The following is a 27,280-nucleotide window of genomic DNA, read 5'->3' as shown; positions in this document are numbered from 1 at the left end:
ACTTAAGAATCACATTTAACTTTATTACTAGAGAGCAATTGGAAATATTTCAAAGTGATTCATCACACTGAAATAATAATCATCACAGGGAAGGAGGAAATAAATAATAGTCATTCTCCCAACTGTTCACTCCAAAATTGAAAATGTTTTCTAAGATTCTCTTCAGAAGATAAATGTTACATGCGCATGTTACAGAACTTTATAACATTCATTCTGGTCTAGGCTGCATGTCGGAAAAAAAGGCTGGTGCCACATGGAAAATAGCATGTCCTAGATAACTATAAAAATCTTTAGCCACCTACTTTTACAGTTGCCTGTAAAAATTCTGCTTGATTTTTACTGTCTAAACAGCTGTTTCACAGGATATAATATATCAGCACATTCTAACTCAGCTATAAAAAACAACCACACAAAATCTACAACAACTTTAAAATCAGGTTATGACTTATGGGTAGGACATTTTAAAATTCTACCTATATGTTTTAACTTCTTACATACATCACCGTTACATTTTCAACACACACATGCCCAAGGAAACATGATATATAAAGAATTCCAGAATAACTTACCCTGAGACAAGAGGATAAGGCATATGACTTCAAGATCTCAAACTAAATTGACTACAAGCTGTAAGCGGTTGCATACCAATTATGGCCCGAGAATACCCTTTTCACATTACCCTTTTATAATTGATACTTAAGATACTCTATTTTACACTGAACTGCACTTCAGCAAGGATCCATTTTAGGCTTTGTAGGCTGAGAGCACACTCACAGGTATCATCATTAACAGAAAGAACCATATTATAAAAATTTTACAGAATCTATTTTTTAAATTACAGCTAGACACTTTATACATGTGAAAACTACTAACCTATATATTTAGAAAAACTAGCCATCCTTTTCCACTTTAATCTTTTGCTTGTTTATTATTTCTTTTCTAGGGGGAATTACCCAGTGTTCGCTCTAAGTTCCATGTCCTTTTTCTTCTCTTTGTGGCCTGCATGTTTTTTGTCAGCCTTGTGATTCTCTTTGGTTACCATTGTTGGCTTGTCAGCAGAAACAAAACCACCTTAGGTAAGACTGAATATTAAGATTAGGAAAAAACATATTAATGTGTATCAGAGGGACCTGTGGATTGTTCCCAATTAAAACTTCCAGTGAAGCATTTTAGCTGCAGTGACATCCCTCTACCCCCAGACTGAGACAGATGAAAATACATTTTACCAAAATAGAAAGGCATAGTGAATGAAGCTTATAGGCTAATTATGAGAATATTTTTTAATGAAACCCCACACAGAAACAAAAATGGCCATTGTTCTTTATAGTGCATACTGGGTAATAGCTCCCAAGGTTAATAGCTCAGAAGATTTCTAAAAGGTGTTCACATGAGGAAATTAAAGAAAGAATCAGTACAGAAGGGGATGTCAGAAGGGAGAAGTAAAGGTTGATAAAGATAGTAGAATCTAATTTATTATGCACATCTAAAAACAGAGCCCTGAGAAAAAATACAAACCAACCGCAACAAGAATCCAAAAGTCTTGAGAAACAAACAAAAAAAAAATCAGTAAATACCTGCAATCATCAAGCGGCTGTTTAGGTACTGTGGGAATGAAATAAATACATTGAACAAATGATTCTCTAGAAAATGAGTAAAATAAATGAACATATTTTCTGTCGGTTAGTCTGTAGGCTAATATATGGAAAACTGTATTTCTGATGGATTCCAGTACATTTTATTTCATCTATGGTGAAATAAGTATTTACATTGTGTACATGAGGAGTGAGGACAAAGTGTCCAAGTTTTCAATGTTGAATGTTTAGCTAGGATAGATTTGAGAAAAGTTTAGTGCAAAAGCTACTACACATTGGGAATTTGTTTGCCAATAATGCTAACAGCTAAGAAAGTATTTGTATCTATTGGCCATGCATGATGGCTCACTCCTGTATTCCCAGCACTTTGGAAGGCCAAGGCAGGAGAATCACTTGAGCTGAGGAGTTTGAGACCAGCCTGGGCAACATAACAAAACCCCATCTCTACAAATAAAAATAAAAATAATTAGCTGGGTGACTATTCACAATAGCAAAGCCATGGAATCAACCTAAAGGTCCACCAATGGCAAACTAGATAAAGAAAATGTGGTACATATACACCATGGAATGCTACGCAGCCATAACAAAGAATGAGATCCTGTCCTTTGCAGCAACAAAAATGAAGCTTGAAGCCATTATCCTAAGTGAACTAACTCAGGAACAGAAAATCAAATACTTCATGTTCTCACTTATAAGTGGGAGCTAAAGACTGAGTACACATAAACACAAAGAATGGAACAACAGACACTGGAGCCTACTTGAGGAAGGAGTATGGGAGGAGGGAGGGGTTCAGAAAAAAGAATTCACTCGGGTACTATGCTTAGTACTTGGATGACAAACACCAAACCCTCAAGTCACAAATTTACCTATATAACAAACTTTCACATTTACCCTGAACCTAAAATAATAGTTAAAATATTTTTTAAATAATAATCATTAGCTGGGTGTGGTGGCATGTGCCTGTGGCTGCAGCTCCTCAGTAAGCTGAGATGGGAAGATTGATTGACCCTGGCCAGGAGTTTAAGGCTGCGGTAAGCTAAGATTGTGCCACTGTACTCCAGCCTGGGTGACAGAATAAGACCCTGTATCTATTTTTTTAAAAATAAAGTATTTGCACCCATTTTCTTAACCAAATATATATGTAGCCCCTAATTGCTAGGGTGGTAGATTAGCACATTTGGCTTAGAGACCAGCTACGAAGTGGAAAACCACTAAAAACCTCATGATAACAGAGTCTGAAAACAAAGAACAAATGAGAAACAGTCAGACGCAGCTACAGTCCAACAGTGAAATCATTTGCTTAATGGGATAAATGTGTGTCTAAAAATAATGTGCACTAACATGGTCCCATTCCTTACAGTCTTTGAAGTGATTATGGCTCACCAATTGACATTTTGTCTGAAGTAAAACTCAGTTTCTTACACTGCAGGCTTCAGCATGAACACTTTCATTTTTGAAATGTTTCAAAACCAAATCAATGTCATTACCATCTCTTTATGTGTCATTACTTTCTTCCCAGCTCTAAAGATGGTGGTCATTCGGCTGTTGTTGCCGCTTAGATTCAAATCAAGTGCTGTTAAATCTGTTCCTATATTCTAAATTCAGCAGTACAAAATACATACTACCCCCGTGGCTGCTTAATTATTTCTACCACCATGTGTTTCCCCTGTCTTTTAAAAAGAGAGTTCTAATTCTTTATATGCAGTAACAAGTTTAGTTTGTGTGATGTGATTAAACTGGTTTTTACTAAGTAATTTAGCAATACCTAAAAATGAGAGGCCTGTGCTACCACAGCAAAAAGATATCATAGAACCAAGTCACATACATGGAGAATTGTAAAATCATGACTATGCTGAAATTTGTTTCTTTATTGCTTTCTTCCTCTTTTCTTCAACTCTCCTGCCCTGCCTTAGAGGCCTTCTGCACTCCAGTGTTTACAAGTGGCCCAGAGAAAAATGGGTTCAATCTTGGCTTCATCAAGAATATCCAGCAGGTGTTTGGAGATAAGAAGAAGTTCTGGTTAATACCTGTTGGTTCCAGGTGAGTAAATATTACCACTGGAAGAAGTTAGTACTGGACCATGCCTTAAACCAGCAAATTCAATTTTGATTGTAGTATGCAGCAGGTATCAGTCCAGTGTGAAACTCTATTCCCCAAGTTCTTCATTTCTAGGTTAGTAAAGGCAAATAAAGAGGTGAGGGTCTGATAAAATAGATATTCTCATGCTTTCTTTGTGGCAATGTGCAGTGGCACTACCAATCTTTTATAACTGAATTTGGTAATATCTATCAAAAAACATAAGAATCTACATGCCCAACATCCCAGTAATTCCATTTCTGGGAATTGAATCTACCCTAAAGACAGAGACACACTGTGCACAAAAACGTTCATCACAGCATTATTTATAGCCAATAATTAGGAAACAACCTAAATATCCAACAATATGGGAATGGATAAATAAATGTGTGTGTATGTGTGTGTGTGTATATATATATATACATATATATATATATATACTAGATGGAATATTATACAATCAAAAGTAATGGTTATGAAGACTGTCACAAAAAGGGACAAAAAGGGAAAGTGCTTACTATATTTTAACTGAAAAATGAAAAATCCAATACACTGTGATTAAAAACATAAGTATATATAGAAGAAAAACAGCAGAAGAGAAATATACCAAAAAATGTTAAAAATGGTACTATATTTTAAGTGAAAAATTCAATACACTGTGATTAAAAACATAAGTATATATAGAAGAAAAACAGCAGAAGAGAAATATACCAAAAAATGTTAAAAATGGTAAGGGCAATAGTCTTAGAAATTATTTTTTTCTCCATTTTATATATTTTGTGGTTAATACTAATTTTATGAATAAAAAATATGAAAAACAAGAACAAAGATTAATTTGAGGTTGTAGCTAATTCTTTTTTATTATACTTTAAGTTCTGGGGTACATGTACAGAACATGCAGGTTTGTTACATAGGTATGCACGTGCCATGGTGGTTTGCTGCATATCAACCCATCATCTAGGTATTTCTCCTAATGCTATCCCTCCCCTAGCTCCCCACCCCACGACAGTCCCCGATGTGTGATGTTCTCCTCCCTATGTTCATGTGTTCTCATTGATCAACTCCCACTTATGAGTGAGAACATGCGGTGTTTGGTTTTCTGTTCTTGTATTAGTTTGCTGAGAATGATGGTTTCCAGCTTCATCCATGTCCCTGTAAAGGACATGAACTCATTTTTTTGATGGTTGCATAGTATTCCATGGTGTATATGTGCCACATTTTCTTTATCCAGTCTATCATTGATGGGCATTTGGGTTGGTTCCAAGTCTTTGCTATTGTGAACAGTGCCGTAATAAACATACATGTGCATGTGTCTTTATAGTAGATTGATTTATAGTCCTTTGGGTATATACCCAGTAATGGGATTGCTGGGTCAAATGGTATTTCTAGTTCTAGATCCTTGAGGAATTGCCACACAGTCTTCCACAGTGGTTGAACTAATTTACACTCCCACCAACAGTATAAAAGCGTTCCCATTTCTCCACATCCTCACCAGCATCTGTTGTTTCCTGACTTTTTAATGATTGCCATTCTAACTGACATGAGATGGTGTCTCATTGTGGTTTTGGTTTGCATTTCTCTAATGACCAGTGATAATGAGCTTTTTTAAATATGTTTGTTGGCCACATAAATGTCTTATTTTGAGAAGTATCTGTTCATATCGTTTGCCCACTTTTTTGATGGGGTTGTTTGTTTTTTTTCTTTTTTTTATTATACTTTAAGCTTTAGGGTACATGTGCACAACGTGCAGGTTGGCTACATATGTATACATGTGCCTTGTTGGTGTGCTGCACCCATTAACTCGTCATTTAACATTAGGTGTATTTCCTAATGCAATCCCTCCCCCCTCCCCCCACCCCACAACAGTCACAGTCCCCAGTGTGTGATGTTCCCCTTCCTGTATCCGTGTGTTCTCATTGTTCAATTCCCACTTGTAAGTGAGAACATGCAGTGTTTGGTTTTTTGTCCTTGTGATAGTTTGCCAAGAATGATGGTTTCCAGCTTCATCCATGTCCCTACAAAGGACGTGAACTCATCATTTTTTATGGCTGCATAGTATTCCATGGTGTATATGTGCCACATTTTCTTAATCCAGTCTATCGTTGTTGGACATTTGGGTTGGTTCCAAGTCTTTGCTATTGTGAATAGTGCTGCAATAAACATACGTGTGCATGTGTCTTTATAGCAGCATGTTTTATAATCCTTTGCGTATATACCCAGTAATGGGATGGCTGGGGCAAATGGTATTTCTAGTTCTAGATCCCCGAGGAATCACCACACTGACTTCCACAATAGTTGAACTAGTTTATAGTCCCACCAACAGTGTAAAAGTGTTCCTATTTCTCCACATCTTCTCCAGCACCTGTTGTTTCCTGACTTTTTAATGATGGCCATTCTAACTGGTGTGAGATGGTACTCACTGTGGTTTTGATTTGTATTTCTTTGATGCAGTGATGATGAGCATTTTTTCATGTGTCTTTTGGCTGCATAAATGTCTTCTTTTGAGAGGTGTCTGTTCATATCCTTTGCCTACTTTTTGATGGGGTTCTTTGTTTTTTTCTTGTAAATTTGTTTGAGTTTATTGTAGATTCTGGATATCAGCCCTTTTTCAGATGAGTAGATTGCAAAAATTTTCTCCCATTCTGTAGGTTGTCTGTTCAGTCTGATGGTAGTTTCTTTTGATGGGGTTGTTTGTTTTTTTCTTGTAAATATGTTTAAGTTATTTGTAGATTCTGGATATTAGCCCTTTGTCAGATGGATAGATTGCAAAAATTTTCTCCCATTCTATAGGTTGCTTCTTCACTCTAATGACAGTTTCTTTTGCTGTGCAGAAACTTTTTAGTATAATCAAATCCCATTTGTCAATTTTGGCTTTTGTTGCCATTGCTTTTGATGTTCTGTTCATGAAGTCTTTGCCCATGTCTATGTCCTAATGGTATTGCCTAGATTTTCTTCTAAGGTTTTTATGGTTTTATGTCTTACATTTAAGTCTTTAATCCATCTTGAGTTAATTTTTGTATAACGTGTAAGGAAGGGATCCAGTTTCAGCTTTCTGTATATGGCTAGCCAGTTTTCCCAACACCATTTGTTAAATAGAGAATCCTTTCCCCATTGCTTGTTTTTGTCAGGTTTGTCAAAGGTCAGATGGTTGTAGATGTGTGACGTTATTTCTGAGGCCTCTGTTCTGTTCCATTGGTCTATATATCTGTCTTCGTATCAGTACCATGCTATTTTTGTTACTGTAGCCTTGTAGTATAGTTAATTTGAGGTTGTAGGTCATTCTTAGAACTGCAACAATTATGCAGGGAAAGTAGTGGATGAGAAATAAACAGTCAAGCTTGTGTTCTCTGAATGACTTTGTGAACCAGATTGAACCACCATCAGCTAAACTAGTTCTAGAGCAGAGCTTGCTTGTAGCCTTCTTGCAGCCACTTTTCAGTCCCCTCCTTAGACAGGGATACATGCATGTTGACTTAGTTGAGGAAACTTTGTTGGGGGTAGGGTGGTAATTATGGAAAAATTTCTCCTTGATTGATTGCCTTGATACTTCTGTGTAGCAGTTAGTATTTTAAAGACTCATGTATTTCAGAGATGTGGTATATCCAACTAACCTGTCTATAAATCACAAGGCAAAACTATGTCAGTGGGTAATATTGATTAACAACTGTTACTAGATATTACCTATACCTTATTCACATGCTCACATACACAAATATCCACACATCTTCACCACATCAAAGGGAGGTGTAAAATCAGTCTTCTCTGGAATAAAGAACGAAACCAAAAATCAAAGCCCATTCATTTATAACCAGTACACTTACATTCTCTTTAGAGTGCTATCAATAAAATCTGTCAACTTTCAATTTACCACATATATGAACAGGAGAAAAGGCATAGGTAACATCAAAAGTCATTCAGACTCAAATGTGGAATGCATTCAGATACCTAAACTGAAATGTTCAAACTGTATCCTCTTCTAGCCAGGGCCAGCTCAGTTCCCTCCAATGCATCCCATCTGTTAGTGGCCAGAAATTAACCAGGGAGTTGACCCTAGCTTACCACAGGTAGCCACAAAGCGAGACCCCAAATGTGGATAATTGCCCCAAAAATCTGCAGAGATGGCTCACTCTGGCTCTTTCCCCTAGTTCCTAATAACCTTTCTTCCATGCAAACCAAATAAATAACAGTGCATTCGGGCATTGTCTTTCACCAATTCACACCAGCTTATCTCCACTGTATTCGATGTTTCAGAGACTAGTCATCTTTCTTGAAAACTTAGAATCAAAGCAGTAAGATAATTGGATATAAATTGGTATCATCATCATTAAGTGATATGTATGAAGCTTGCTGTGCGTGCATATTGCCATACTGGGCATTTTGGGAAGCAAACTATGGAATTGCTTACAAACAAGAAGTTAACACTGATGCAGACACACAAATAAGATATGGAAATCAAGAGCAATATAGCAACTAAATAATGCTATTGTAAGAGCCCATTCCACCATGGCTTTAGACAATAAGACTAAATATGCCTAAGAACCCCCCTCTTGTTTTTAAGAGGATTATAACCTTCACAAAAGTCTATGTCAGCTGCAATAGCTCACTGCCTTTTTTTTCCCATCAGCCCTGGTGATGGACACTCCTTCCCTATGAGGTCTATGAATGAGTCACAGAACCCACTGCTAGCAAATGAAGAACCCTGGGAAGACAATGAGGATGACAACCAAGGTAAGTAGGGTCAAAGACTATGAAGTCCACATTAATACAACCAATGTAATGTGGTGAGTAAATAGTGTCCAGAAAGATTTTATAAGCATGTCAACATCATAAGTGTCCTTTGGATGGTGGAGAGCAAGTATGGCCAAATTTGTTTAATAACCATGGGTACTTTAGATAAGATTAGATTGCAGCTTGGGAGGCTCCTTACCAGCTTTGTGATTCCGTGATTTATATCACCAGTCAGATACACATCTGGATATATATGGATTTCTAAACAATCCTGCTGGGTAGTCACTTGTAGTGCTTTGCTTGAATGTGGAGTTCAGTTTAATCAATGGGCAACATTTCACCTTTCTCCATCCTCTTTCATTCACATTCATTAAATTTTCTTTAAAATCCTATGCTCACTCTCTTTTTAGGATGGTTTAAATACACTAAAAACTAAGACAGTAATTGGGCAAGCCTACACATGCATGTAGTCTACTTTTCTAAAAGGAAGAGGAGCAAAGGAAAATAAGCTTCAACTTCCTCCTACCAGGTCACTGGGTCATCCTAAGGCATTTTGTAAAGAGCTAAAAGTTGAGTTCTCATATAATGTATCCCCATTGCCAGCCCTATTCCTTGTCTCCACCTGTTGCTGTGCCTACTTTTGTGTCTCCAACATTTACTTATGTTGCTAATACCAGCCATTAGAAAGTAGTTTAGGCTACTGTTCCCAATAATGCAGTAGCTGGCAGCAATTTTGAGTAGGAACTTATAGTAGCTATCACAAACTGTACCTGGGGTGAAGGAGGCTAAATGAAGACATGGAAAAGCATTGAAGTGGGAGGAGCGGTAGAGAGCAAGCCTTTCTAATTTTTTACCCAATTGGGTTATCCAGGCCCTGATTACCAGGAAATCTAGTTTTAGAGAAAAGCATGTTACTAGGCCCAAGGAATACAAAGCAGCCACAAATCCATATATAAAAAAGAAAACAGTTATTGCCCATCCCAAAGAACTTACAAGGGCAACTCCCTTACTTCCTCCTGCTGACTATTGGAAAATTGACTATATTTTGACCTATCTTCCTTCAGTCTTCAGTCTTTCTGAACTGACTTTTACTTACAGCAGTCACAAGTTATAACAACTCTTATTTTGGTATTAAACCCAAACTCTAATAGAAGCCAAATACTTATCAGGTCTTTACCTGGTTTGAAATAATTCACAATGGAAAAACTATTCATATCTGAGCTTTGTGTTGGCAAGTGGAATACTTAAAATGTAGATATAGCATCACATCATAAAGAGGTTATTTTTTGAAGCAGTCTCCAATTCCAGACCTTTTCAAAAATATTCAATCATTAAAAATTAGTATGTTATTTTATAGTTTACAAAGTGCTTTCCCATACTTTTTCTTCATATCCTTTGACCCTCACAACTTTCAGGTTAGATAGGCAGTGTTATTAATAGCATCCGTATTTTATAATTAAGGAACTAAAATTGAGAGATGTTAATCTCACATGTCAAGGTATCTTGATTCCAAATCCTAGTTTTTTTCCACTACAATGCTAGGTCTCTCCTTTGGACAAGTACATATGAGACACAGTGCTGTGATTGCATGCCATTTAGTTATCTGAAGCATTCAACTGCTTCTTACATAATCATAAAATCATAAACTGTAAGGTGCCTTTAGCTTTAGCAAGACAACTATGCCATCTTAGATGGCTGAGGGGTTTTTTTTAAGTTCATTGAAGGAGACTCCACAATCCTCCTTTGTAACCTATCCTAGTATCTAATGCAAGTTCTCATGCTGTGTTATTTGTTAGGTTGATTCTATGTTAATTTCAGTTGCTCCCATTTTCTGTGCATAACTGTCAGATACAAACAGCTCTTACATTTTTAACAACTTAGATTCCTAGGAAAGGTGCTGTAAGTTGAAATTACATGTGTGTATTTAACTTAATTTCTTTTAGGAATCAAGTGGAATTTTTATTCCTAGCCCAAAATATAACATTTCGTTTAGTATAAATGTACTTGTATGGCCGGGTGCTGTAGCTCACGCTTGTAATCCCAACACTTTGGGAGGCCGAGGCAGGCGGATCACCTGAAGTGAGAAGTTTGAGACCAGCCTGGCCAACATGGCAAAACCCCATCTCTACTAAAAAAGTATTCAAAAAATAGCCGGGTGTGATGACACACTCCTGTAATCCCAGATACTCGGGAGGCTGACACAAGAGAATCACTTGAACCCGGGAGACGGAGGTTGCAGTGAGCTGAGATCGTGCCACTGCACTGTAGCCTGGGCGACAGAGTGAGACTCCGTCTCAAAAAAAAATGTACTTGTGCATTGCATAATATAAAACAAACATTTGGCCAGGCGCGGTGGCTCACACCTGTAATCTTGGCACTTTGGGAGGCCGAGGCAGACAGATCACAAGGTCAGGAGATCAAGACCATCCTGGCTAACATGGTGAAACCCCTTCTCTAATAAAAATACAAAAAAAAATAGCTGGGCGTGGTGGCGGGCACCTGTAGTACCAGATACTCGGGAGGCTGAGGCAGGAGAATGGCGTGAACGTGGGAGGCAGAGCTTGCAGTGAGCCGAGATCATGCCACTGCACTCCAGCCTGTGCAACAGAGCGAGACTGTGTTTCCATGGCTTAGTTACGGTGAATAATGCTGTGGTAAACATGGGAGTGCAGATATCTCTATGAGGTACTGATTTTATTTTATTGGATATATACACAGAAGGGGGATTGCCAGATCATATAGTAGTTCTATTTTTCAATTTTTGAAGAACCTCCCCAACTGTTTTCTGTAATGGCGATATCAATTCAAATTCCCTCAACAATGAATAAGGATTCCCTTTTCTCCACATCTTCACCAACGTTAGTTATCTTTTGACTTTTTGAGAATGACCTAACTGGTGGAAGGTGATATCTCATGGTGGTTTTGATCTGCATTTCCATAAACATTGGTGATACTGAGCATCCTTTCACACACCTGTTGGACATTTGAAATTCTTCTTTTGAGAAATGTCTATTCAGGTCCTTCACCTGCTGTTTAATCTGTTTATTCATTTTTTTGCTATTGACTAGGACAAGTTCTTCATATATTTTGGATATGAACCCCTTATCAGAGATATAGTTTGCAAATATTTTGTCTCATTCTGTAAGTTGCATTTTCATTGTTTTAAGATTTCAAAATTCCAGTTTCTTGTTTCTTTTTTTTTTAAATTTTGAATGTATCACTATGAGGAAACCATACTTATTTTACCTGAAATTATTAACACAAATAATCTAGGAATTCAAAATTGCACTGTGGTTTTAAAAATATTTTTGGAATAGGAAGAGCTCCAGTCTCCAGCTCCCAGCCTGAGCGACACAGAAGACGGGTGATTTCTGCATTTCTGCTTGAGGTACCGGTTTCATCTCACTAGGGAGTGCCAAACAGTGGGTGCAGGACAGTCGGTGAAGTGCACTGTGCGCGAGCTGAAGCAGGGCGAAGCCTTGCCTCACTCGGGAAGCGCAAGGGGTCAGGGAGTTCCCTTTCCTAGTCAAAGAAAGGGATAATAGACGGCACCTGGAATATCGGGTCAGTCCCACCCTAATACTGCGCTTTTCCTATGGGCCTGGAAAATGGCACACTAGGAGATTGTGTCCCGCACCTGGCTCGGAGGGTCCTATGCCCACAGAGTCTCACTGATTGCTAGCACAGCAGCCTGAGATCAAGCTGCAAGGCGGCAGTGAGGCTGGGGGAGGGGTGCCCGCCATTGCCCAGGCTTGCTTAGGTAAACAAAGCAGCCAGGAAGCTCGAACTGGGTGGAGCCCACCACAGCTCAAGGAGGCCTGCCTGCCTCTGTAGGCTCCACCTCTGGGGACAGGGCACAGACAAACAAAAAGTCAGCAGGAATCTCCACAGACTTAAATGTCCTTGTCTGACTGCCTTGAAGAGAGTAGTGGTTCTCCCAGCACGCAGCTGGAGATCTGAGAACGGACAGACTGCCTCCTAAAGTGGGTCCCTCACCCCCGAGCAGCCTAACTGGGAGGCACCCCCCCAGTAGGGACAGACTGACACCTCACTCGGCCGGGTACTCCTCTGAGACAAAACTTCCAGAGGAACTATCAGACAGCTGAATTTGTGGTCTCACAAAAATCCGCTGTTCTGCAGCCACCGCTGCTGACACCCAGCCAAACAGGGTCTGGAGTGGACCTCTAGTAAACTCCAACAGACCTGCAGCTGAGGGTCCTGTCTGGTAGAAGGAAAACTAACAAACAGAAAGGACATCCACACCAAAAACCCATCTGTACATCACCATCATCAAAGACCAAAAGCAGATAAAACCGCAAAGATGGGGAAAAAACAGAGCAGAAAAACTGGAAACTCTAAAAAGCAGAGCACCTCTCCTCCTCCAAAGGAATGAAGTTCCTCACCAGCAACAGAACAAAGCTGGATGGAGGATGACTTTGATGAGTTGAGAGAAGAAGGCTTCAGACAATCAAACTACTCTGAGCTACGGGGGGAAATTCAAAACAATAGCAAAGAAGTTAAAAACTTTGAAAAAAAAATTAGAAGAATGGATAACTAGAATAACCAATGGAGAGAAGGGCTTAAAGGAGCTGATGGAGCTGAAAGCCAAGTTTCGAGAACTACGCGAAGATTGCAGAAGCCTCAGTAGCAGATGCGATCAACTGGAAGAAAGGGTATCACTGATGGAAGATGAAATGAATGAAATGAAGCGAGAAAGGAAGTTTAGAGAAAAAAGAATAAAAAGAAATGAACAAAGCCTCCAAGAAATTTGGGACTATGTGAAAAGACCAAACCTACGTCTGATTGGTGTACCTGAAAATGACGGGGAGAATGGAACCAAGTTGGAAAACACTCTGCAAGATATTATCCAGGAGAACTTCCCCAATCTAGCAAGGCAGGCCAACATTCAGATTCAGGAAATACAGAGAACCCCACAAAGATACTCCTCGAGAAGAGCAACTCCAAGACATATAATTGTGAGATTCACCAAAGTTGAAATGAAGGAAAAAATGTTAAGGGCAGCCAGAGAGAAAGGTCAGGTTACCCACAAAGGGAAGCCCTTCAGACTAACAGCTGATCTCTCGGCAGAAACTCTACAAGCCAGAAGAGAGTGGGGGCCGATATTCAACATTCTTAAAGAAAAGAATTTTCAACCCAGAATTTCGTATCCTGCCAAACTAAGCTTCATAAGTGAAGGAGAAATAAAATACTTTACAGACAAGCAAACGCTGAGTGATTTTGTCAGCACCAGGCCTGCCCTAAAAGAGCTCCTGAAGGAAGCACTAAACATGGAAAGGAACAACCGGTACCAGCCCCTGCAAAAACATGCCAAATTGTAAAGATCATCGAGGCTAGGAAGAAACTGCATCAACTAACGAGCAAAATAACCAGCTAACATCATAATGACAGGATCAGATTCACACATAACAATATTAACATTAAATGTAAATGGGCTAAATGCTCCAATTAAAAGACACAGACTGGCAAACTGGATAAGGAGTCAGGACCCATCAGTGTGCTGTATTCAGGAAACCCATCTCACGTGCAGAGACACACATAGACTCAAAATAAAGGGATAGAGGAAGATCTATCAAGCAAATGGAAAACAAAAAAAGGCAAGGGTTGCAATCCTACTCTCTGATAAAATAGACTTTAAACCAACAAAGATCAAAAAGACAAAGAAGGCCATTACATAATGGTAAAGGGATCAATTCAACAAGAAGAGCTAACTATCCTAAATCTATATGCACCCAACACAGGAGCACCCAGATTCATAAAGCAAGTCCCGAGTGACCTACAAAGGGACTTAAACTCCCACACAATAATAATGGGAGATTTTAACACCCCACTGTCAACATTAGACAGAGGAATGAGACAGAAAGCTAACAAGGATATCCAGGAATTGAACTCAGCTCTACACAAAGTGGACTTAATAGACATCCACAGAACTCTCCACCCCAAAACAACAGAATATACATTTTTTTCAGCACCACACCACACCTATTCCAAAATTGACCACATAGTTGCAAGTAACGCTGTCCTCAGCAAATATAAAAGAACAGAAATTATAACAAACTGTCTCTCAGACCACAGTGCAATCAAACTAGAACTGGGGATTAAGAAACTCACTCAAAACCGCTCAACTACATGGAAACTGAACAACCTGCTCCTGAATGACTATTGAATACATAATGAAATGAAGGCAGAAATAAAGATGTTCTTTGAAATCAACGAGAACAAAGACACAACATACCAGAATCTCTGGGATACATTCAAAGCAGTGTGTAGAGGGAAATTTATAGCACTAAATGCCCACAAGAGAAAGCAGGAAAGATCCAAAATTGACACCCTAACATCACAATTAAAAGAACTAGAAAAGCAAGAGCAAACACATTCAAAAGCTAGCAGAAGGCTAGAAATAACTAAAATCAGAGCAGAACTGAAGGAAATAGAGACACAAAAAACCCTTCAAAAAATTAATGAATCCAGGAGATGGTTTTTTGAAAAGATCAACAAAATTGATAGACTGCTAGCAAGACTAATAAAGAAGAAAAGAGAGAAGAATCAAATAGATGCAATAAAAAATGAAAAAGGGGATATCACCACCGATCCCACAGAAATACAATCTACCATCAGAGAATACTACAAACACCTCTATGCAAATAAACTAGAAAATCTAGAAGAAATGGATAAATTCCTGGACAAATACACCCTCCCAAGACTAAATCAGGAAGAAGTTGAATCTCTGAATAGACCAATAACAGGTTCTGAAATTGTGGCAATAATCAATAGCTTACCAACCAAAAAGAGTCCAGGACCTGATAGATTCACAGCTGAATTCTACCAGAGGTACAAGGAGGAACTGGTACCATTCCTTCTGAAACTATTCCAATCGATAGAAAAAGAGGGAATCCTCCCTAACACATTTTATGAAGCCAGCATCGTCCTGATACCAAAGCCTGGCAGAGACATAACCAGAAAAGAGAATTTCAGACCAATATCCTTCATGAACATTGATGCAAAAATCCTCAATAAAATACTGGCAAACCAAATCCAGCAGCACATCAAAAAGCTTATCCACCATGATCAAGTGGGCTTCATCCCTGGGATGCAAGGCTGGTTCAATATACGCAAATCAATAAATCTAATCCAGCATATAAACAGAACCAAAGACAAAAACCACATGATTTTCTCAATAGATGCAGAAAAGACCTTTGACAAAATTCAACAACCCTTCATGCTAAAAACTCTCAATAAATTAGGTATTGATGGGACGTATCTCAAAATAATAAGAGCTATCTACGACAAACCCACAGCCAATATCATACCGAATGGGCAAAAACTGGAAGCATTCCCTTTGAAAACTGGCACAAGACAGGGATGCCCTCTCTCACCGCTCGTATTCAACATAGTGCTGGAAGTTCTGGCCAGAGCAATCAGGCAGGAGAAGGAAATAAAGGGTATTCAGTTAGGAAAAGAGGAAGTCAAATTGTCCCTGTTTGCAGATGACATGATTGTATATCTAGAAAACCCCACTGTCTCAGCCCAAAATCTCCTTAAGCTGATTAGCAACTTCAGCAAAGTCTCAGGATACAAAATCAATGTACAAAAATCACAAGCATTCTTGTACACCAATCACAGACAAACAGAGAGCCAAATCATGAGGGAACTCCCATTCACAATTGATTCAAAGAGAATAAAATACCTAGGAATCCAACTTACAAGGGATGTGAAGGACCTCTTCAAGGAGAACTACAAACCACTGCTCAATGAAATAAAAGAGGATACAAACAAATGGAAGAACATTCCATGCTCATGGGTTTAAAGAATCAATATCGTGAAAATGGCCATACTGCCCAAGTTAATTTATAAATTCAATGCCATCCCCATCAAGCTACCAATGACTTTCTTCACAGAATTGGAAAAAACTACTTTAAAGTTCATATGGAACCAAAAAAGAGCCCACATCACCAAGTCAATCCTAACCCAAAAGAACAAAGCTGGAGGCATCACGCTACCTGACTTTAAACTATACTACAAGGCTACAGTAACCAAAACAGCATGGTACTGGTACCACAACAGAGACATAGATCAATGGAACGGAACAGAGCCCTCAGAAATGATGCCGCATATCTAAAACTATCTGATCTTTGACAAACCTGACAAAAGCAAGAAATGGGGAAAGGATTCCCTATTTAATAAATGGTGCTGGGAAAACTGGCTAGCCATATGTAGAAAGCTGAAACTGGATCCCTTCCTTACACCTTATACAAAAAATATTTCAAGATGGATTAAAGACTTAAATATTAGACCTAAAACCATTAAAATCGTACAAGAAAACCTAGGCAATACCATTCAGGACATAGGCATGGTCAAGGACTTCATGTCTAAAACACCAAAAGCAGTAGCAACAAAAGCCAAAATTGACAAATGGGATCTAATTAAACTAAAGAGCTTCTGCACAGCAAAAGAAACTACCATCAGAGTGAACAGGCAACCTACAGAATGGGAGAAAATTTTTGCAACCTACTCAGCTGACAAAGGGCTAATATCCAGAATCTACAATGAACTCAAACAAATTTACAAGAAAAAAACAAACAACCCCATCAAAAAGTGGGCAAAGGACATGAACAGACACTTCTCAAAAGAAGACATTTATGCAGCCAAAAAACACATGAAGAAATGCTCATCATCACTGGCCATCAGAGAAATGCAAATCAAAACCACAGTGAGATACCATCTCACACCAGTTAGAATGGCCATCATTAAAAAATCAGGAAACTACAGGTGCTGGAGAGGATGTGGAGAAATAGGAACACTTTTCCACTGTTGGTGTGACTGTAAACTAATTCAACCATTGTGGAAGTCAGTGTGGAGATTCCTCAGGGATCTAGAACTAGAAATACCATTTGACCCAGCCATCCCATTACTGGGTATATACGCAAAGGACTATAAATCATGCTGCTATAAAGACACATGCACACGTATGTTTATTGCGGCACTATTCACAATAGCAAAGAGTTGGAACCAACCCAAATGTCCAACAACGATAGACTGGATTAAGAAAATGTGGCACATATACACCATGGAATACTATGCAGCCATAAAAAATGATGAGTTCATGTCCTTTGTAGGGACTTGGATGAAAGTGGGAAACATCATTCTCAGTAAACTATCGCAAGGACAAAAAACCAAACACCGCATGTTCTCACTCATAGGTGGGAATTGAACAATGAGAACTCATGGACACAGGAAGGGGAACATCCCACTCCAGGGACTGTTGTGGGGTTGGGGGGGGAGGGACAGCATTAGGATATACACTTAGTGCTAAATGATGAGTTAATGGGTGCAGGAAATCAACATGGCACATGGATACATATGTAACAAACCTGCACATTGTGCACATGTACCCTAAAACCTAAAGTATAATAAAAAAAAACTAAAAAAATATATGTATATATTTTTATAATAGATGTATATATTTGAGGAGTACATGTGATATTTTTATACATTCATAATGTGTAAAGATTAAATCAGGGTAATTGGGATATCTATCACTTTAAATATTTATCTTTTATTTAGGCTAGGAACATTCAAATTATTCTCTTCTAGCTATATTGAAATGTACAGGCTGGACGCGGTGGCTCGTGCCTGTAATCCCAGCAATTCGGGAGGCCAAGGTGGGCGGATCAGGAGATCAGGAGATCGAGACCATCCTGGTTAACACGGTGAAACCCCATCTCTACTAAAAATACAAAAAATTAGCCGGGCATGACAGTTGGAGCCTGTAGTCTCAGCTACTCAGGAGGCTGAGGCAGGCAGAAGAATGGCATGAACCCCAGAGGCAGAGCTTGTAATGAGCCAAGATCGTGCCACTGCACTCCAGCCTAGGTGACAGAGCCAGATTCCGTCTCAAAAAAAAAAAAAAAAAAAAATGTACAATAGATTACTGTTAACTATGGGCAACCTACTGATCTATCTATCAAACGCAAGGTCTTATTTCTCCTATCAAATTGTATACTCACACCCATTAATCAACTTGTCTTTATTCTCCTCTCCTCCCTAATCTTCCTGGCCTCTGGTAACAACCAATCTACTCTCTATCTTTGTGAGATCCACTTTTGTAACTCCTACAGTAAGAATGTGAAATATTTGTCTTTGTGTGCTTGGCTTATTTCCTTAACATAATGACCTCCAGTTCCATCCATGTTGCTGCAAATGACAGGATTTTAATGTTTTTATGGATGAATAATATTCCATCGTGTACATATACCACATTGTCTTTATTCATTAGTCCACTGAGGAACATTTAAGTTGGTTCTAATATTTTGGCTCTTATAAATAGTGCTGCAGTAAACATCATAGGAGTGCAAATATCTCTTTGATACACTGATTTCCTTTCTTTTGGATGTATACCCAGTAGTGGAATTGATGGATCCTATGGTAGTTCTATTTTTAGTTTCTATTGGAACCTCTGCACTATTTTCCATAGTGACTGTACTAATTTACATTTCCACCAACAGTGTGCAAGGGTTCCCCTTTCATGTGCTTGGTAGCATCCATTATTCACTGTCTTGTTTTAACAAGGATTACATGGTATCTCACAATGGTTTGATTTTCATTTTCCTGAAGATTGGTGATGTTGAGCATTTTTCATATACCTGTTGGCCATTTGTATGTCTTCTTGTGAGAAATATCTATTCAGATATTTTGCCCATTCTAGAATCAGATTACTTGGCTTTTTCTTTTATTTTCTTTTTTCTTTTTTTGCTATTAAGTTGTTTGAGCTCCTTATATATTCTGGTTATAGATCCTTTGTCAGATGGATAGTTTGCAAATATTTTCTCCCATTCTATGAGTTGTCTCTTCACTTTGTTGGTTGTTTTCTTTGCTGTGCAGAAGCTTTTTACCTTTATGTAATCCCAATTGTCTGTTTTTGCTTTGGTTGCCTGTGCTTTTAACATCTTGTCCTGGAGCATTTCCCCCAAGTTTTCTTCTAGTCAATTCATAATTTCAGGCTTTAGATTTAAGTCTTCAATGCATTTTGATTTGACTTTTGTAGACAGAGAGAGATATGGGTCTAGTTTCATTCTTTTGTATATGGTTGTCCAGTTTTCGCAGCACCATTAGCTGAAAAGACTGTTCTTTCTACATTGTATGTTCTTGGCACCTTTGTCAAAAATCAGTTGGCTGTAAATGTGTAGACTTAGACCTGGTTTCTTTATTCTCTTCATTTGTCTATGTGTGTGTTTTATCCCAATACCATGCACCATGCTGATTTACTTAACATTGCTTTGTAGTGTTTTTGTTGTTGTTGTTGTTGTTGTTTTTTTAGAGATGGAGTCTCACTCTGTTGCCCAGGCTGGAGTACAGTTGCTCAATCTCAGCTCACTGTAAGCTCCACCTCCCAGGTTCACGCCATTCTCCTGCCTCAGACTCCCAAGTAACTGGGACTCCAGGTGCCTGCCATCACGCCCGGCTAATTTTTGTATTTTTAGTAGAGACGGGGTTTCACCGTGTTAGCCAGGATGGTCTCAATCTCCTGATCTCGTGATCCGCCTGCCTCAGCCTCCCAAATTGCTGGGATTACAGGCATGAGCCACCACTTTGTAGTGGTTTTTTTTTTTTTTTTTTTTTTGGCAGGGACTTCTTTGGTTGCCTGGGCTGGAGTGCAGTGGCACAATCTCAGCTCACTGAAATCTCCACCTCACAGGTTCAAGCAATTCTCCTGCCTCAGGCTCCTGAGTAGCTAAGATTACAGGTGTACACAATGCCTGTCTAATTTTTCTTTTTTAGTAGAGACAGGGTCTTGCCATGTTGGCCAGGCTGGTCTCAAACTCCCGGCCTCAAGTGATCTGCCCACCTCAGCCTCCCAAAATGCTGGGATTACAGGCATGAGCCACAGTGCCTGACCACTTTGTAGTATATTTTGAAATTAGGTAGTGTGGTGCCTCCAGTTTTGTTCTTTTTGTTCAAGATTGCTTTGGCTATTTGGGGTCTTTTTTTATTCCACATACATTTTAGGATTATTTTTTCCATTTCTGTGAAGAGTGCCATTGGTATTTTGATAGGGATTGCATTGAATCTGTAGAATGGACATTTTAACAATATTGATTCTTCCAATCCATGCACATGAAATACTTTTCCATTTTTCCTTTATATCCCCTTTAACTTTTTTCATCAATGTTTTATAGTTATCCTTCTATAGATCTTTCACTTCTTAAATTAATTCCTAGGTATTTTATATACTTTGTAGCTATTTGAAATGGAATTGCTTCCTTGATTTCTTTCTTATGATTGTTTGCTGTTTGTGTGCATAAATTCTACTGATTTTCATAGGTTGATTTTGTATCTTGCAACTTTACTAAATTCATTTATTAGTTCTAACAGTTTTTTGGTGGAGTTCTTAGGGTTTCCTAAATATAATATCAGGTCATCTGCAACCAAGGATAACTTGGCTTCTTCCTTTCCAATTTGGATCCCCTTTATTTATTTATCTTATCTGATCACTTTGGCCGGGATTTCTAGTATTATGTTGCATAAAATTGGTGAAAGTGGGCCTCCTCATCTTGTTCCAGATCTTAGAGGATCGGCTTTCAATTTTTCCCATTCAGTATTATGTTAACTGTGGGTTTGTCGTATATGGCCTGTATTAATTTGAGGTATGTTCCTTTTATACCCAGTTCATTAAGGGTTTTTATCCTAAAGGGAATTTGTATTCTATCAAATGCTTGTTCAGCAGCTATTGAAATAATCATGTGCTTTTTTTCTTGGTTCTGTCAATGTGATGCATCAAATTTATTGATTTGTGTATGTTGAACCATCCTTGCATCCCTGGGATGAATCTCATTTGACTGTGGTGACTAATGTTTTAAATTTGTTATTGAGTTCAGTTTGCTAGTATTTTGTTGAGGATCTTAACATTTTGTGTTCATCAGTGATATTGGCCTGAGTTTTCTTTTTTCACTGTGTCCTTGTCTGGTTTGGGTATCAGGGTAATGCTGGCCTTGTAGAGTTTAGTAGTATTCCCACCTCTTCAATTTTTGTGAAAGGTTAAGTAAAATTGTTATTAGTTCTTCCTTAAACATTTGGTAGAATTCAGCAGTGACGCCATCAGGTCCCAGATTTTTTTTTTTTTTTTTTTGATGGGAGACTTTTTTTTTACACCATCAATCTTATTACTCATTGGTTTATAGCATTCTGTTTCTTCATGGTTCAACCTTGGTAGGTTGTACGTGTCAAGGAATTTATCCATTTCTTCAAGGTTTTCCTATTTGTTGGTGTATAGTTTTTCATTATAATCTCTAATGATTCTTTGTATTTCTGTGGCATCAGCTGTAATATCCCATTTTCACTTCTGATTCTATTTATTTGGGTCTTCTCTCTTTTTTCCTTGGTTAATCTTGCTAATATTTTGTCAATTTTATCTTCAAGAATCCAACTTTTTGTTTCATTGGTCTTCTGTATTGCTTTGGAAAATATTGATTTTATTTGTTTCTGATCTGATATTTATTATTTCTTTCCTTCTACTAATTTGGTGTTTGGTTCATTCTTGCTTTTCTAGTTCCTTAAGGTGCATGGTTAGGTTCTTTTTTCAAGTCTTTCTACTTTTTTGATGTAGGCATTTATATAAACTTCCCTTTTAGTACTGCTTTGCTGTATCCTATAGATTTTAGTATGTTGTACTACCATTTCCATTTGTTTCAAGAAATTTTTAAATTTCTTTCTTAATTTTCTTCATTGACTCATTGGCCCAGGAGCATGTTTTTTAATTTCTATGTGTTTGTGCAGGTTCCAGGGTTTATCTTATTTATTTCTAGTTTTATCCATTGTGGTCAGAAAAAATACTTTTCAAAAATCAGGACAGGGCCGGGCGCGGTGGCTCACGCTTGTAATCCCAGCACTTTGGGAGGCCGAGGCGGGCGGATCACGAGGTCAGGAGATCGAGACCACAGTGAAACCCCGTCTCCACTAAAAAAATACAAAAAATTAGCCGGGCGTCGTGGCGGGCGCCTGTAGTCCCAGCTACTCGGAGAGGCTGAGGCAGGAGAATGGCGTGAACCCGGGAGGCGGAGCTTGCAGTGAGCCGAGATTGCGCCACTGCACTCCAGCCTGGGCGACAGAGCAAGACTCCGTCTCAAAAAAAAAAAAAAAAAAAAAATCAGGACAGAAAATGAAGCTCAAGAAAATGTAATTGATATGATTTCTACTTTTTAGAATTTGGTGATGCTAGTTTTGTGGCCTAAGATCTGGCCTGTTCTAGAGAATGTTCTATGTGCTGAAGAAAAGAATGTATATTCTGTAGCAATTGTGTGAAATGTTCCATAAATGTCACTTGGGCCTATTAGGTCTAGTGTGTAGTTTCATTCTGATATCTTTGTTGATTTTCTATCTGGAGGATACTCCCTTTACTGAAAATGGGGTGTTAAACTGCCCTACTGTTGTTTTATTGCAGTCTATCTCTTCCTTTTAGATTTATTGATGTTTGTTTTATATACTTCAGTACTCCTGTGTTGAGTGCATTGATATTTACAATTGTTATATCATCTTGTTGAATTGACCCTTTATCATTATATAGTGACCTTCTGTGTCTCTTTTTATATCTTTTATTTGTAATTCATTTTATCAGATATAAGTAAGTTACTCCTGATCTTTTTTGGTTTCCAGTTGCATGGAATATGATTTTCCATTTATGTACTTATGTGTGTCTTTATAGGTGAAATAGGTTTCTTGTAGGCAACATAGTTAGGTCTTGTTTCTTTTTTTTATTTTTTATTTTTTATGTTAGGTTTGGTGGTACACGTGAAGGTTTCTTATATAGGTAAACTCATGTCACGGGGGTTTGTTGTACATATTATTACATCACCCGGGTATTAGGCTTAGTACCTAATAGTTATCTTTTCTGCTCCTCTTCCTCCTCTCACCCCCTGCCCTCAAGTAGACACCAGTGTCTGTTTTTTCCTTCTTTTTGTTCATAAGTTCTCATCATTTAGCTCCCACTTATAAGTGAGAACACACAGTATTTGGTTTTCTGTTCCTCAGTTAGTTTGCTAAGCATGATAGCCTCCAGCTCAATTCATATTCCCACAAAAGACATGATCTCATTCTTTTCTATGACTTAATAATATTCCATGGTGTATGGGTGCCACATTTTCTTTATCCAGTCTGTCATTGATGGGCATTTAGGTTGATTCCACATCTTTGCTATTGTGAACAGTGCTGCAGTGAACATTTGTGTGCAGCATGTGTCTTTATGGCAGAATGCTTTATATTCCTCTGGGTATATACCCAGTAACAGGATTGCTGGGTGAAATGGTAGTTCTGCTTTTAGATCTTTGAGGAATTGCTATAGTGCTTTCCACAATGGTTGAACTAATTTACACTCCCGCCAGCAGTGTATAAGGGTTCCCTTTTCTCTGTAACCTCACCAGCATCTGTTATTTTTTGACTTTATTGTAATACCCATTCTGACTGCTGTAAGATGGTATCTCATTGTGGTTTTGATTTGCATTTCCCTAATAATCAGTGATATTGAGCTTTTTTTATATGTTTGTTTGCTGCATGTGTGTCTTCTTTGGAGAAGTGTCTGCTCATGTCCTTTGCCTACTTTTTAATGGGGTTGTTTGTTTCTCTCTTGTAAATTTACTTAAGTTCCTTATACATGATGAATATTAGACCTTTGTCAGATGCACAGCTTGCAAATATTTTCCTCCATTTTGTAGGTTGTCTGTTTACTCTGTTGATATTCTCCTTTGCTGGGCAGAAGCTCTTAGGTTTAATTAGATACTATTTGTCAATTTTTGCTATTGTTGTGATTGCTTTCAGTGCCTTTGTCATGAAATCTTTATCCATTCCTGTGTCCAGGATAATACTGCTTAGGTTGTCTTCCTGTGTTTTTATAGTTTTGGGTTTTATACTTAAGTCTTTAATCCATCTTGAATTGATTTTTGTATATGGTGTAAGGAAGGGGTCCAGCTTTAACCGTCTGAATACGGTGAACCCGTTATCCCAGCACCATTTATTGAATAGGGAGTCTTTTCCCCATTGTTTATTTTTGTCAGCTTTGTCAAAGATCACATGTTCATAGATGTGCAGCCTTATTTCTGGGCTCTCTGTTGTGTTCCCTTGGTCTATATGCCTGTTTATGTACCAGTACTATGCTGTTTTGGTCACTGTATCCTTGTAGTATAGTTTCAAGTCAGCTAACATGATTCCTCCAGCTTTGTTCTTTTTGCTTTGGGTTGCCTTGGCTATTCAGGCTCGTTTTTGCTTCCATACGAATTTTAAAACATTTCTCTAGTTATGTGAAAAATGACACCGATAATTTGATAGGAATAGCATGGAATCTGTACATTTCTTCAAGCAGTATAGCCATTTTATTTTTTTATGTATAATATTTTATTTTTTAAAACATGAATTACATTTCTTATAATATTATCATTTATAATTTCAGTATGGTGGGCTTGTAGGTGTTGTTTATATTTTTGCTGGTCTTTTCTTTTTTCTTTTTTTTGTTTTATTATTATACTTTATGTTTTAGGGTACATGTGCACAATGTGCAGGTTTGTTACGTATGTATCCATGTGCCATGTTGGTTTGCTGCACCCATTAACTCGTCATTTAGCATTAGGTATATCTCCTAATGCTGTTCCTCCCCTCTCCCCCCACCCCACAACAGTCCCCAGAGTGGGATGTTCCCCTTTCTGTGTCCATGAGTTCTCATTGTTCAATTCCCACCTATGAGTGAGAACATGCGGTGTTTGGTTTTTTGTCCTTGCGATAGTTTACTGAGAATGATGTTTTCCAGTTTCATCCATGTCCCTACAAAGGACATGAACTCATCATTTTTTATGGCTGCATAGTATTCCATGGTGTATATGCGCCACATTTTCTTAATCCAGTCTATCGTTGTTGGACATTTGGGTTGGTTCCAAGTCTTTGCTATTGTGAATAGTGCCGCAATAAACATACGTGTGCATGTGTCTTTATAGCAGCATGATTTATAGTCCTTTGGGTATATACCCATTAATGGGATGGCTGGGTCAAATGGTATTCCTAGTTCTAGATCCCTGAGGAATCACCACACTGACTTCCACAATGGTTGAACTAGTTTACAGTCCCACCAACAGTGTAAAAGTGTTCCTATTTCTCCACATCCTCTCCAGCACCTGTTGTTTCCTGACTTTTTAATGATTGCCATTCTAACTGGTGTGAGATGGTATGTCATTGTGGTTTTGATTTGCATTTCTCTGATGTTATAGCCATTTTAATGATATTGATTCTACCTGTCCATCAGCATGGGATATTTTTCCATTTGTTTGTGACTTCTCTAATTTCTTTGAGCAGTAGTTTGTAATTCTCATTGTAGAGGTCTTTAACCTCCCTGGTTAGCTGTATTTCTAAATATTTTACTTTTTTGTGGCAATTGTGAATGGGAATTCTTTCCTGATTTGGCTCTTGGTTTGACTGTTGTTGGCGTATAGGAATGCTAGTGATTTTTGTACATTGATTTTGTGTCCTGCAACTTTGCTAAAGTTGTTTATCACCTGAAGGAGCTTTTGGGCCAAGACTATGGGGTTTTCTAGATAGAGAATCATATCATCTGCAAACAGATATAGTTTGACTTCTCTTCCTGTTTGGATGCCACTTATTTATCTCTCTTTCCTGATTGCTCTGGCTAGTACTTCCCATACTATGTTGAATAGAAGGGATGAGAGAGGACAACCTTGTCTTGTGCCGGTTTTCAAGGAGGATGCTTCCTGCTTTTGCCCATTCAGTATAATGTTGGCTGTGAGTTTGTCATAGATGGCTCTTATTATTTTGAGGTATGTTACTTCAATACCTAGTTTATTGAGAGGTTTTAACATGAAGGGATGTTGAATTTTATCAAAAGCCTTTCTTGAATCTATTGAGATAATCATGTGGTTTTTGTCTTTAGTTCTATTTATGTGACGAATCACATTTATTCATTTTCATATGTTGAAACATCTTTGCATTCCGGGGATGAAATCTACCTGATCATGGTGGATTGGCTTGGTGATATGCTGCTGGATTCAGTTTGCAAATATCTTATTGAGGATTTTTGCAACAATTTTCATCAAGGATATAGGCCTGAAGGTGATTTGTTGTTGTGGCTATTGTTGTGTCTCTGCCATGTTTTGGTATCAAGATAATGCTGGCCTCAGAATGAGTTGGAAAGGAGTCCTTCCTCCTCATTTTTCTGGAATAGTCTTGGTAGGAATGGTTCCAGCTCTTTGTAATCTCGTAGAATTCGGCTGTGAAACCATGAGGTCCTAGGCATTTTCAGTTAGTAGGCTGTTTATTACTGATTCAGTTTTGGAGCTCATTCTTGGTCTTTTCAAGGAGTCCATTTCTTCTTTGTTCAGCCTTAGGAGGGTATATGTGTCTAGGAATTTATCTCTTTTAGATTTTCTAGTTTTTGTGCATACAGGTGGTCATAGTAGTTTCTGATGGTTTTTACTTCTGTAGGGACAGTAGTAACATTCTCTTTGTCATTTCTAATTGTGTTTATTGGATCTTCTCCCTTTTCTTCTTAGTCTAGCTAGTGGCCTATCCATTTTTTTAATGTTTCAGAAAAACCAGCTCCTGGATTTGTTGATCTTTTGAATGGTTTTTCATGTCTTGATTTCCTTCAGTTCAGCTCTGATTTTTGTTATTTCGCATCTTCTGCTAGCATTTGGGGTTTATTCGTTCTTGCTTCTCTAATTCTTTCAGTTGTTATGTTAGGTTGTTAATCTGAGATCTTTCTAACTTTTTGATGTGAGCATTTAGTGCTATGAATGTCCCTCTTAATACCACCCTAGCTGTGTCTCAGAGATTCTGGTATATTGTATATTTGATCTAATTATTTTCAAAGAACTACT

The 27,280-nt window shown here is 38.2% G+C and overlaps 1 protein-coding gene across 6 annotated transcripts in view; it reads left to right on the top strand.

Moving 5' to 3' along the window:
* ZDHHC15 (zinc finger DHHC-type palmitoyltransferase 15) overlaps positions 1-27,280 on the top strand; it is a 258,275-nt gene that overhangs the window by 115,248 nt on the left and 115,747 nt on the right. For all 6 annotated transcript variants that reach the window (XM_063634713.1, XM_063634714.1, XM_063634711.1 and 3 more), the window contains 3 exons: positions 944-1,076; positions 3,506-3,632; positions 8,293-8,396. In XM_063634713.1, the coding sequence (XP_063490783.1) occupies positions 944-1,076; positions 3,506-3,632; positions 8,293-8,396 (364 nt within the window). The remainder of the gene's footprint in view (positions 1-943; positions 1,077-3,505; positions 3,633-8,292; positions 8,397-27,280) is intronic.

The sequence above is a fragment of the Symphalangus syndactylus genome, chromosome X (genome assembly GCF_028878055.3).
Source record: "Symphalangus syndactylus isolate Jambi chromosome X, NHGRI_mSymSyn1-v2.1_pri, whole genome shotgun sequence".
Taxonomy (NCBI): Eukaryota; Metazoa; Chordata; class Mammalia; order Primates; family Hylobatidae; genus Symphalangus; species Symphalangus syndactylus.
This window is presented reverse-complemented; position numbering and strand designations above follow the sequence as displayed.